The sequence below is a fragment of the Mixophyes fleayi genome, chromosome 7 (assembly GCF_038048845.1).
Source record: "Mixophyes fleayi isolate aMixFle1 chromosome 7, aMixFle1.hap1, whole genome shotgun sequence".
Taxonomy (NCBI): domain Eukaryota; kingdom Metazoa; phylum Chordata; class Amphibia; order Anura; family Limnodynastidae; genus Mixophyes; species Mixophyes fleayi.
Genome location: NC_134408.1, coordinates 114,675,454 through 114,689,733, shown reverse-complemented (window position 1 = coordinate 114,689,733; position 14,280 = coordinate 114,675,454). Strand labels below are relative to the sequence as shown.

General features: G+C 39.1%; 1 protein-coding gene across 4 annotated transcripts in view; it reads left to right on the top strand.

The window, feature by feature from the left end:
• Window positions 1-14,280, top strand: part of LOC142098015 (UDP-glucuronosyltransferase 1A5-like) — an 89,338-nt gene that overhangs the window by 51,294 nt on the left and 23,764 nt on the right. The window contains exon 1 of one of the 4 annotated variants that reach the window (XM_075180423.1): window positions 3,367-4,266. The exons of the other annotated variants lie outside the window; for them this stretch is intronic. Coding sequence (XP_075036524.1) covers window positions 3,403-4,266 — 864 coding nt within the window. The 5' untranslated portion in view covers window positions 3,367-3,402. Of the gene's footprint in view, window positions 1-3,366; window positions 4,267-14,280 lie in introns of those variants that run through there. 4 annotated transcript variants of the gene reach the window in all.

Sequence of the window (14,280 nt, the reverse complement as noted above, 5' to 3'; positions counted from 1 at the left end):
AGAGGAATCGCCGCTCTAATTCAGCTCTCCTACAAGCAACAATCCATTCCCGGCAATGCATGCGTTCCAACAACAGGAAGTTCGGCATTTGGAACGCAAATGCGTTCCAAATGCCGAACTTCCTGCTTTCACATGCGTTCCACTGCATTGCTGGGAATGGATTGTTGCTTGTAGGGGAGCTGAATTAGAGCGGCGATTCCTCTGGGCACGAAGGCAGGTATCGGGCGGCTGCGCCCCCTTGGTCTTGCGCCCGGGGCGGTCCCACCGCCCGCACCGCCGTCGTTACGGCTCTGCAGTTTACGTCTGATTACAGTTACTTTTTACCTCTGAGCTATTAGCTATTGCTCTCAGGTGGTTCCCTTGTGTACCGATCTTCTCTGACCATGGACACTAACTAGCTATTAGTTGGCTACCAGGCATTGGGTTCCATTGTTGAGCATAAGTTACTACAAGCAAGTTGCAGATACCATTATATTGTGTTACCTGCTGCAGCTTACTGAAGCTCCCTCTAGTGATGAGGCTGTGGCTGTTTTATAGCGACCAAACAGAATCCTGTGATTGGTTAAGAATGTATACAGATTCCTATTGCTTACATAACAGCAGCCATGTTATATCTCCTAACACAATGAAAAAAAACAAATAAAAGTGCATCCAGTATGAAAAGATAGAGAAGAGGTACAGTTCAGTTATTAATATATTACACCCTTAGATAAAGCTCACGAATAAAACTGTCATAGGTACCAATTATGGACACATAATAACTGTGAGCAGTCCAGCAGGTTTAAATATGCATTTTACATACAACACAGCTTACTCCAGAAAGTCACACACCAAAACTAAAATCCCTAAAATGTTCACAGATACATTATTTACTTAATTTGTTTGAGGGGAAGGAGACTGGAGTTTTGTTTTTGTTTTGTTTTTGTTTGTTTTTTTGTAAGTAATACACTTATGTAATATGCAAAAAATGTTCTGCATGCATCCCCAAGTAGTTTGATGCAGAGTTGGATGCAAATTGGGTGTAATTTATGATGAAAAAAGCAGCACATAAAAATAGCATATTTATGCCTATATGCTGAGCTGTATTCATCTGAAGATCCATGCAGATCTGCACCAGTAGCATTTGCTTACACGAGGCACATGTAACAGACTCTGACGTTTTATATGCAAAAAATTAAATTTGCTATTAGGCATCAATCAAACTTAAAACACTGCTCTAATAAAGAGGAAATAACTCCCCAAGTTGTGTATGAAAAAAATGTTTTTGCTTAAATACACACATAAAAGTAAAATATACACCTGAGCGCCAAAGAAAGCACCAATCAGCATCAGCGGTACAATTGATAGTACTGCTTGTGACTGGCTGTTTTCATCATCCGCTATTTGCATCTGGCCCGGACCATTCACAAATAATACGGATTTTTCAGACTTATATGTGTCTTTTCCCTTGTATCCATTCGCAATTGTGTAAACAAATCCTTACTGTACTCAGCCTACTTTAGAACACCTCCGTCCCACTTCCCCAGATCACAGGCAAGTGTAAGTGGCAGGATCACACAAATATGCATAAGCACATAAACCTGCACCCACTTTCTGGGCATGCACTCAGCAATGTAACTCAAGATATGCTACACAAACTGGCATGTTACTTACTCTACATCATCCCCAAGGTCATAGGCAAACCGAGGGGGGGTTTCCTAGTGCCTAGCAACCCCCTTCCAAGCTGGGGCACTGTATAATTGAGGTGGCTGGACCCTGCTCCCGTTTTACACAGCTCTGCTTGAAAAGAGAGAGCTGCGTGCACCTAACAGTAGTGCACGCAGCATTGCCCAAGTATATTATGAGAATAGGAAGAGTTGGAGAGCAGCCAAGCACGGTCTAAAATTATAGCCACACCCCCCATGCATGCTGGTCACGCCCACTGATGGCGTGGTGTGGAAACCCCTCTCTACAAATCCTGCGTTTGCCCCTGAAGGTATCTAGAGAACTTCTACATTTATATGTAACTAGGTTCCCCGGGTATGCCAACTGATTGCCCAGTTTGTTACTCATATTAAAGGGTCAGGTTTTCATGACTTTCTAATGCTTATTAGCCGATTACTAGGTTGTGGGTGAACATTGCACTACAACCAAAATAAGTGATCTATTACAGGAATAGATCATATTGATTACATTTAAATATACTAAAATGTTACAATTTTTAATCTCTCATTTCATTTTATATATTTTTTGACCTTATTAACAATCTCAGGAGTAAATCTTAATCGACCTTTTGCTTTTGTGGCGCTTGTTCGGAACAAATGGTGAGGGGGAGTTGGTTTATAGCCTCCAGCCCTCTGATAGAGTGTCTGGATCCTTCAGTGGCGATATGTACAAGAGCAGAGAAAGTGGGGCTTAGACACCAGGGTAAGGTGGAGGGTATGGATATGGGAAAGATTATGTGATTTTTGGTTGTGTCATTTTGAGGTGTCAGCTTTCTGGTATGCTGCTAAGCTTCTGTTTGGTAAAATATTGAAAAAAGCTGACACCTCAATATCACACAACCAAAAATTGCACAATCTTTCCTGTACCCGTACCCTCCTCCTTAACTATTGCACCTAAGCCCCTCTTTCTTGTTCTAATAATGCATGAAGCTTGGCATTGTTTCTGGGGATTTAGCAAGAAGTCCAGTAAACCATATGTCTAATTTTGAAATAATGCCCTTTGTCATTTGACATAAATAAATATTTATCTACATTTTTATATAATATTAGTGTAGTGTATTTTATTGAAAGATATGTGAGAAAAAGGTGAGGGAAGGTGTTTTCCCATACATGGTACGCTTTCTTTCTGGAATTGCAGACAGTTTTGTCCACATTTTGATCAATAGATCACTATATTGAGGACCAGCTATGCTGCATTAACTCACATTTGGGGCATTATACCATAGGCTGCTTTGAAACCAACTGTGAGTGTTTACAGTGTCCACAAAATTACTGATAAAACAACAAATTGCACTTTGCTACATAACAAATATAAATACAATGTCAAAAATATCAAGAGAGGTGCCTTTTATTTTTATATTTGTGAATGTTATTGGCCGCTGATCTATTGAAGGATTTTTTTATTTTTTAGGTGTGCAGTATTTGTCATTAAAGTAACGTTTATGAAAAATAAGGAGGAAATCCATCAGTTTCTATTTCTAAAATTGCTGTATATAGCAATGGCCTCAAAAGTTGCAATGGTTATCAGGTACATTGACATTTGCCCTTTAAAACCAATACAAATAACCAGTTCATAGCTCAACCTTCTCAACCCAGTGTCCTAGTATATCGCTCAGTGACGTAGTAGACACTGTTGTATACCAAAGTACAGATCTTTAAAAGCAGTTTGCAGATAAGCTTTATTCTGCAGAGTGAAGACATGGCTAGCATGCATCTCTCTTTATATCTTACAGTTACCATTGTATTAGTTACTTTTTGCCACATAACATTTATTGAGAGTGGTAAAGTTCTTGTGGTGCCTATAGATGGCAGTCACTGGCTCAGCATGCGCCCTCTGGTGAAATTATTGAGACAAAGAGGACATCATGCTGTAGTGGTTGCACCGGACATCAATCTCCATCTTCAGACCTCTCAGGACTGTGAGGTGAAGTTTTACCCTGTATCCTTCTCCTCGGAACAGCTACACAATCATTTCTCATCTATGGCAAGAGAAGTTTTCACTGAAGGACCTTTTCTGCAGAGATTTCTAAAGCTTCAAGAGAAGATGAGAGAAGTAGCAACGTTTACGTTAGACACTTGTGAACGACTGTTGTACAATACTCCGTTAATACAGTCCCTGGAGGAAATGAGCTTTGATGTTGTCTTAACAGACCCTATGATCCCCTGTGGTCAGATACTTGCCGAGCACCTATCTGTGCCCTCTGTTTTCTTCTTGCGTGGCATACCTTGCAACTTGGATTCTAAGGCTTCTCAATGCCCAATTCCATTATCTTATGTCCCACGGATGTTGACAAGTTTGACCGATGAAATGAATTTTCCTCAACGGTTGAAGAATCTCATGTTTGACCTATTTATGTATTTCCTGTGTGATTTCGTTTACTCTCCATACCAGTTACTGGCCTCTAAATTCCTCCAGAGAGAGATCAATCTGCAGGAAATTCTCAGCCATGCATCCATCTGGTTGATGAGAATGGACTTTGTCTTTGACTTCCCAAGGCCAGTGATGCCCAACATGGTCTTGATAGGAGGAATCAATTGTGTCCAAATGAAGGTTCTTAATCAGGTGGGAATCCATATATTTTATAGCATTTCTTTTGACCGAAAATATACTTACTCAATGTTGTAGGTGATTTGGTTAAATTAAATATATTATACTTTTTATTTATATAGTACCTTCATAGTGCAGAAGATTTACAGAGAATATCAGTCTTTGCCCTATTGGAACTTGCTGTCTAAATTATCTGCCACTACAAATACACACACAAGAGTTAATTTTATTAGAAACCAATTAACCTACCAGTATGTCTTTGTACTGTGAGAGCAAACCAGAGCACTCACAGACCTGGGGAGAACATACAAATGCTACATAGATAGTGCCGTTGTTGGAATCTTAGCCATGGCCCCAGTACACTGCTAACGTATATGTTGGGACTCTGGGTTTTCCAGATAATAAGGTTGAATCATGATCAACATTTTTGAGTACAATTATTATAAACTAATTGTTGTTTTCACATAATTGCCCTTTTCATAAGCAGCCATGTTTTCACTAACACAATCACAGGTCACTTTTATCCTGAAAAAATATCTGCTGATGTAAACATTAACTAGCTACAATTTGTCCTATCAGCACCTACTTGACAACTGGGCACATCCCAGACAAACAAATTATGAGGATTAGATAAAATGAAAGGGGTCATAGTTATGCTTTTTGGTATATTTTTTTTTTATTTTAAAGATTTATTTTTGCAAGAGTCAACCAAAAGTAACATTCTGTACAGCACTGTGTCATAAACATCTGAAGAATACATATGTATTAAAACATACAGGGTCTTGTAAGAAAAGCGTATTAGTAAGGATGTTGACCCAATTTTTCCAAAAAAGCAGCAATTTTAGAAAAAGTAGTAAGACTGAGAAGAGTAAGGGGGGAAGGGGAGGGGGGGCGGCGTGGCGGACCGCCTAAGAGTAAGAGAGGAAAGAGTGTAGTAGAATATGGGAGAAGATAAAGAAAGAGAAGAGATGGGAGGGATGGAATAGGGAAGGGAAGAAAGGATCGCTTTTTGGTATATTTTTATGAACATCTTACTATAAGTAGCTGCTGTCATGAGCTTAGTAGAGTCTATAAGGGAGCGTATCACTGGGTCCAGAGTGGGAAGGAAATGGTCAAGCCAGAGTACCATTCCTTACTTAATGTTCCCATAGTCTATTTCCCCACAAAATGTTTTTATGTTGAGACATGCTCTTGTGTTTCGGGGATGTGAATGTTTAGAAGGGTGGGGTGCGTATTCCCGACAACTACAATTCCTATATACATAACATATTGACAGAGAGATTGGCAGTTTTAAAGCGGCAATGCCTGGAACCAGCGGATAAAAAAAGCATTGGCGCTTTAAAGCCAGCAATCTCCCTGCCGCTATGTTAAGTGACGGGAATCTTTAGTGCCAGCATTTTCACCTGTCGCACATTTTAGCCCAGCAGTCGGATATCTCAGTTGCCTTTTTTCTGGTAAGTTTGAGTTTAGACATGGTAGATTGTAAGCATTGGCCTTTTTGAAGTCGTTTAAACTTCTGTAGGAATTGTAGTCACTGGGAAATAGACTATCACCGGTTAGGAAAAGCTCTATGGGTTATTACAATCAGATTGTGAGACTGTCCTCTTTACTTCGCTGATGTAGAGTTGGGCTGGAAGGAAAGCCAGGTTGAATGGACGTATGGCTTCATGTTTATCTATGGCTTGAACAAAAGTTTTTCTATTTAGCAATTCATAGACTTGATGTCTGCTTTATCCCGGAATGAGGAGGGGTAGGCTGTTATGCCTTCTTGGAATGTAGCTATGTAATAAAGTTGGGTGGATGAATTTGGAGATGTTCAACTTATATATATGTGTAGATTTGCCACAGTCTGCGTGTGGACTTTAGTAGCAGTACAAATAATATTAGGGCGCTAGATAGGACCTATAAGATAATTACAGCTGCCCCTAAACGCTAGGATGCAAACCTAGACCAAAAGACAAATAGACATAAAACAGATATAGAGGCGCTAGTAATTACTTGATTAAAAAATTATTGACATTTATTGTTATAAACATACACCAGGAACATATATTCCCTAAATAGGGATTTTAACAAAAGGCTCCTATACCTTGGGTGGAGCAGGTAAAAAATCACAGCACTATCAGCTATGAGCACTCAGACAGTTATTTGAAATGACAACCAATATTAATAAAAGTCAATAAACTCCATAGATGAATTGAATGAAAGTGGGGATGACACAATTTGTTAGGAACTCATATAGTGTAGAGTATCATGTTAGACTCTTGCTGAAATACATGTCCAGATGGTATAGCAAACACCATATATGAGTTCTCACAATGCCGTTTATGCAATGGTATAATTTATCAAACCGGCATCATCTCCGCATGAGAGACCACCAGGGAGAGAAACACAATATCAATGGTTTGAAAAGAATAAAGGGGGCAGTGCACCCTTGATCCTGCTTCTGATGAAACGACATCTGTCGAGAAACGCGTCAAGCTTTTACATTTATAACTTTGAAAGTTTTTCTTGAAAATCTAGAGACCCCGGGGATCTCACTAGCGGATATCTGGTTTGTTTGTATCTCATGCAGACTGACGGACGAAACAACGGCTTTTCCATTCAAAGTTTTTTGCATCTATTTCCAACAATCGTCTGAGGACGCTCTGGAAGATGAAACTTTGAGGTTATATTATGCTAAGCTTCAGTGAGCCGCAATAACCGTCTGAGGACACTCTAGAGGGTGAGAGATCAAAACCACGCTACAAAAAGTGAGTTTCTTTTTTTCAAAAGAACATTTCCAAACTGCAGTTTGCTACATTGACTATACTAAGCGCTCTCCTTATACTGAAGATGGTGATCTAATTTTATCATATTTCACCAGAAGAGATCCAGCTTGTATTAAGATCAAGGGTGCACTGCCCCCTTTATTCTTTTCAAACCATTGATATTGTGTTTCTCTCCCTGGTGGTCTCTCATGCGGAGATGATGCCGGTTTGATAAATTATACCATTGCATAAACGGCATTGTGAGAACTCATATATGGTGTTTGCTATACCATCTGGACATGTATTTCAGCAAGAGTCTAACATGATACTCTACACTATATGAGTTCCTAACAAATTGTGTCATCCCCACTTTCATTCAATTCATCTATGGAGTTTATTGACTTTTATTAATATTGGTTGTCATTTCAAATAACTGTCTGAGTGCTCATAGCTGATAGTGCTGTGATTTTTTACCTGCTCCACCCAAGGTATAGGAGCCTTTTGTTAAAATCCCTATTTAGGGAATATATGTTCCTGGTGTATGTTTATAACAATAAATGTCAATGACTTTAGTAGCAGGTTATCTAGGATTTCCTTGGTTGTGTAGAATTAGGAAAGATATTAAGTTGCTGTCTATGATGAAGCTTTTCCTGAGAGAGGTGTGGACACAGTTATCTTAGTTATGAAAACAGTCCCTTTAATTGCACAGGTCTGTAGCTTAGTTAGGATTTGCTAAGTTCGGGACATTAATATCTCAGAAAGGTTTTGATTGTTTTAAGTTGGATATGTCTATCCTAAATCTTTTGCCTTTCCAATAAAATTGGCATAATGTATGATTAATTAGAATTGTACAACGGTCATGGAAGCCCTTAATCTTAAGGCTAGACTCTGGGGATGTTGCCGACCACCATTATCAACAGTGATGGCACAACTGTGGTCAGAACTGTACTCTGCAGTCTAAGCTGGAGTTTAGAGGGCAGGGTAATTTAAGTCACCAGAAGGCAGTGAATGATTTATGTGGAACTGGGGCAGACTTAAAACACGGTCCATCTTCGGGAGTCAACATAAATACTTTATAACGTAAAAGTCTGTGAGATTATTTCAAGAGTGTTAAAAGAACTGAAGTAGTCATGATGACTATTTTTTAACCTAGATTGAAATTTGTTTTTTATTATTACATTTTTATTTCACACAAATGGTAACAACAGGTGCAATACACAGCACAAATTTGAGATATTTGTACTTCATCATTCAAGCTTTGCTGAAAACTAGGCGATCCTAATATCTAGCCAACAAGACTTAGGGCTAGATTTACTAAGCTGCGGGTTTGAAAAAGTGGGGATGTTGCCTATAGCAACCAATCAGATTCTAGCTTCCATTTATTTAGTACCTTCTACAAAATGATAGCTAGAATCTGATTGGTTGCAATAGGCAACATCCCCACTTTTTCAAACCTGCAGCTTAGTACATCTAGCCCTTAATCTGCTTGGGTTTTAAAATGCAATTTATCATTTATATTAATGGTAGCAATTCTGCAGTTATCTCAATCTTTGGCAAACATGATAATCTCCTGATTTAGAAGGGAGTGTTCAGTGCCTGACTCATTGTGATATTTAAATAGTTTTTTGACTCACTGGAAGCAAAATATATAAGAAACAATTTACCAGTAGTTCTCAGATGTGGTTTAACTGGAAGTACAAAGCTCAAAGATGGCACCAATATACCATTATCTCCTGGGTCTCTGTATCTCTTTCGTAATGGATTGTCCCACTCTAGTTGAGAGTGGAAATTTACTAGCAATCGCTCAGGACACAGATGTGTGGCTGGACATGCGTCCTATGGTGGAGAGAATTCAGCAAAAAGGACACAAGATTGTATTGGTGATACCCATGAACACAATGATAAACTCCTCTGAGGGAATCACAGTGATAATGTATGCAGCACCCATTCTCGAGCCTGGGCTAAGCATGGATCTGGAACCTGAACCAGCTCAGTCTCTGATTGGCAGCTTGCTGAGCGCTATCAGTAGAGAATATAAAAGGATGAAGTACACAGCATCCATCCTTTCTCATACCTGTCTGGATCTGCTGGCAGATAAGTATTTGCTCAGTTACTTGGAGAGAAGCCTTTTTAATGTTGCTGTCATGGATCCATTTTTTCCTTGCGGTCCCATCCTTGCAGAACATCTTCATCTCCCATCCATTTACTTTTTGCCACTGTTACCCTGTGCTTGGGGTGTCAGGGCCACTGGGCTCCCAAATCATTTAGACCATGCACAGATGGGTTTTGTGCAGAGACTGCTCACTCACTCATTAGAGTACATAGCTTGTCAACAAATTGAGACAGAATATACAAAGATAGCCTCCCAATTCCTGCATAGAGAGGTAAAGATACTTCAGGTCTTTAGTCAGGCTGAACTCTGGCTCTACAGATACGATTTTGTTCTAAGACCCCCTAAACCACTAATGCCAAATATGGTGTTTGTTGGAGGACATAGCTGCGCTGTGAATCAGAAAGTAGACCAGGTGAGTGGCTTTCCACAAATGTCAACCAGCTGTGCGATTCATATATTTATATATTTTATATATTACAAAATGCAATAAATTCTCAATGGGCCTGAGTCATTAAGGAAAGTAAAGCAAAAAAAGATGTAAATATTCTCCTGGACAAACCATGTTACAAATTACAATGCAAGAGATGCAAATAAGTTTATTATTTTGCACATAATGAAAATACTGGCTGCTTTTTCATGTAGCCCACAAATAATGGCTTTATTGTTACACTGAAATTTAAAGTTGATCTAGGACATGCCTTACTCCAACTATAAATCTGTCCCCACATTTTACATTTATCTCCATCTCCAATGCAACATGGTTTTGCCAAGGTGCAAAGTTAATCCTTTTTTTTTTGCTTTGCTCTCTTTAATAACTGAGGCCCAGCATCTCTAACCTCCACTGTTTCTGAGACTTGACTAATGCATTTTCCAGGAATTACCCATGAGAATTTTTCACATCTGGGATTCCAACTGTGTACACATTTCAATCAGGTCTCCGCAAAGTAGGACCCGATATACAAAGCTCAGCGGAATATTAAGTTGGGGATACAGCTGCTTTATTTCAAAGTATGAAACTATATCACCAAAATAAAGTGGTGGAATGATGCTCTGGGGGATAATGTAAGTTGTACAAATAAAGTACCCCTTTGTGGAGGCACAATTTAATTTGCGTCTTCCTCCAGAAGGAGATCACAGGGAAAGGACATAATGCAGGTACGAAGTGTGTGTGAAGCATTTTTAAATGACAATGAGGAAATGTTCTTACTTAGTGTACCACTACTGCGTACTTACCAACTTTTTGCTCTTTCCCTTTGGGACAACTCGGAGTTAAGTTGAAGTAAGACGATAGAGGGAAGTGGGGCGCGGTGAATCATGTAATTTTGTCCCTGCACCTGTGAAGCAAAGAACCAAAATCATAATTTTGCGGGGGGGGAAGGAACAGAGCCAAAATGACTCAGTTCATCATGAATCACGTCATGAAGGCTCCCATCCTGTCCACTTCCTAGCGTGAAAATGGCCAGCTCTCCCAGGAGTCTAGGAAACCTACCTGGAATTTGTGAGTCTCCTGGATATTTCAAGAGAATAGGCAAGTATGTACTACTGTCTTACTGTCTTACACGATTCACAAATGCTCCTGCTAGCCATGTAAGTGGTGATAGTGACAAAATATGGGGATTTATTTATTAAAGCCCCCAGGGCAGTAAGGACTATTGCCGGAGGTAGCCTTTGCTAGGGGCCTCTAGCTAATCCTATTTACAAGAACAGTTGTAGTCCTCCTAACGATATCCGGAGATCAGTAAAAGGAAAAAATGCTTTATTATTAAAATAAAGCATATTTTACTTTTTTTTTTAACAATTTTTTTTTAAATAACTTTATTTTTTAGTGGCTCAACTGCCCCGTTCACTTTTTTTTATTGTAAATTCCAGTGAGTGAAGGTTTTCCATTGCTGTGATAACCAGTGATAGAAAATTTTCAGAAAGGAGGATTCTTGATAAATAGACCCCATGGTGTGAATGCAAACCACAATACAACTGATTTTTTTAAACTTTTTTAGATATGATAATAAAAATATACAATGCCCAGCGACTGTGATTAACAGAGCGCTCTTGTCAACAGGTCTTTCTGGACTTAATTCTCAAGACAACAATAGTGAAAATTTTACAGGATTATAATATTTACTCGGTCATTTAATTTTGGGATGTGTACTGTATACCTCTACTATATACTTCTATATTTGTGTGTTTTACACTGTTCATTAATGTACATATACCTATAAAAACACAAGGGTATAAGGTTATTGCCCAGATTATATTACTCAATTGCCTGAGAATTAGAAGTAGGTGAAAAATATTTGCAAAATTGTTGTATGCTGTCACTAATCAAGGACAAAAAAAAAATCTCGGCCACAATAAAATGTAGAAAGTCAACATTAAACTAGTTTAGTGCAAGACTTCAGTGAGTACAGCCTTTAACTTCTCCTCTTCTTCAGTTAATGTTTAGTCCAGGCCTGTCCAACCTGCGGCCCTCCAGATGTTGTGAAACTACAAGCCCCATCATGCTTTGCCAGTAGACAACCTATTGATAGCTGGAAGGGCATGCTGGGACTTGTAGTTTCACAAACATCTGAAGGGCCGCAGGTTGGACAGGCCTGGTTTAGTCAGTGCAGCTAAGATAATCATAATGCAAATAAGTGCATTTCTAGGTGCACTCTGACCAATGTAAAACAAAGTGTCACACACACAAAAGGGACATATATAATAAAACTTTCCCAATGTCCACTCACACTCATGATTTATGAGAAAACCTGAAATGTTTATTTTTGATTAAAAGCTACTATAAATACTAAAGGGCAGGGAGGCTAGATTTCCACCAGACCCTTGCACTTTTCTTACTTCAATAATTTTTATTAAGCTTTTCTAAATTATATGGGACACAGAAATAAAGAAGGGGAACAACAAATACACATAAAGGGGCAAACAGAAGGGTAAAGGAAGGGATCCCCCTTGCAGAGGGGAGGGAAAGTCACTCAATTGAGACAACATACCCATCAACATAGATATTGCAATACAAAGCAGGTATGGAGCATTCTTTTTGGTCTCAACTCAACCCTTGCACTTTTCTATAGTGTACTTACCAAATAATTTTCCTCCTCTTTGCACATAAAAGTGTGCTTTTACTTTGCAAAGGATACTCCTAAGTGGAAAAGAGGAGTTGGGCAAATTGCAATTTTTTGGGAACCAGAAAACCACACTTTATTTACATAATTGCATAACGATATATACCTTGCCCCGCCCACTTCTGGACAGGGGTGCAGGAACTGGGTGGGCAGTGGGGGCAGTTGACCCCCCAATGTTTCTGTTGAGTGGGCAAAGACTGTGTTTTGCCCCCCCCCCCATGAACTTCTACACAAAAGCCTTCATGCTACTTTATTAAGTCATGGTATCTGTTCTATACTTGTGAAACTGTTTTAAATTATAGATTGTCTTAGTATAACTACAAAATTTTCATAATAAATAAATACATTAGTAAAATAAACAATGAAACTGAGGTTGGCCAACCCCTGAAACACTGACAAATGTTAGCACAGATTGGGAGTCTTTGTATATCTACAGTCACTGTTACAACTGTCGTAAAACGAGAACCCAAACGTGAGGAAAAGGGGCTCCAAACCCTATAGTAGTCCTTGGCCTTTTGCCTCCTCCCATAAAATTTTCGTTCCTACACCCCTGCTCCAAGGAAGACAGATATTGAAAAGTAGACAAGTATGATATTATGATGATGACTATTATTGTTATTGTTTTTTATTACACGTTATAAGGGATTGGTTAGATCACATCTGGAATATGGAGAACAGTTGTGGGCACCTGTCTATGAGAATTATAGGAAAGCTATAGAGATCTACAGAAGGGTAAGCTGCAGACAACCTTATTAAATGGGGGAATGTAGGGTTTAAACTAAAATGGAACATTAGACAAATTGAGTTAGCGCACATACACACAGAATAACTCAGCACAATGACCTTTATCTGTGATAAATAGTGGTAAGATTTGTAGTCTGTCTATAGCAGAACAGACAGGAAAGACATCCTTGCCAGTCAGAAACTCACTATTGCAGTAGAATTCTTTGAGTATGGGTTGGAAGGCTAAGGGGTATATTTACTAAACTGCAGGTTTGAAAAAGGTGGCGACGTTGCCTATAGCAACCAATCAGATTCCTCTTTCATTTTGTAGAATGTACTAAATAAATGATAACTAGAATCTGATTGGTTGCTATAGGCAACATCTCCACTTTTTCAAACCTGCAATTTTGTAAATATACCCCTAAGCCCTCAACCAAATCCTATGCCTTGCCCCAGAAAATAAATATTCTTATTAAAATCCTTAACGCTCTCGATAATTTTCTTCGGGTAGTTAAATATTGCTCACCCCCATTAGCGATAAAATAATGGTAAATTAAACCGATAAGTAATGTGTTATTGATGTGCCTACCTTAGAATGTATATTGTTGTTATGTGCTATGAATAATAAATTGCGCTCAATGTAAATTTGAATTGAAAATGTGTTGTGAGTTTTCTATGTTTATGGGGGTCGTTTACAAACCAGATAAAACAAGGAGGCAGAAAATGGATAGAAGGCTATTCTCACTTTGTTTGTGATATAGTTTGCTTATTTTGTGCAATTGCAATTAAAGAAGGAGGAGATTAGCTGATATAGGCAGATTGGAGCATTCAATCTGTTGATTGTAAGCTAGCCTAATGCACCAATATACACTCAGGCTAGGTACACACTGGAGGTTTTATAGCCAATTATCAGGCCAATCACTCAATAAACGACCGCTCAGCTATATTGTCATTTCATTTGGTTGGTCGTACTGTTTAATAATCTCGTTCTAATCACCTGCCGATCCTGCAGTGTGTGTGCACTCACGATCACGATCGCCATAGAGTTTACAGAGTCATGGGGGTAAATGTATCAATCTGCGGGTTCTTCAACACCCGCGTGTTCAGCCTCTTCCGCAATTAAATTTCAAGCGGCGCTGCATTGTAAAGGGTTAACGTCCCTTTACAATGCAGCGCCGCTGAAATTTAATCGCGGAAGAGGCTGAACACGCGGGTGTTGAAGAACCCGCAGATTGATACATTTACCCCCTGGTCTTTTCAGCTGATGCCGGCAATGAACACGTCCTGGTGACTAAATGTAGAGAATGCTGTAGATGGAATAGTT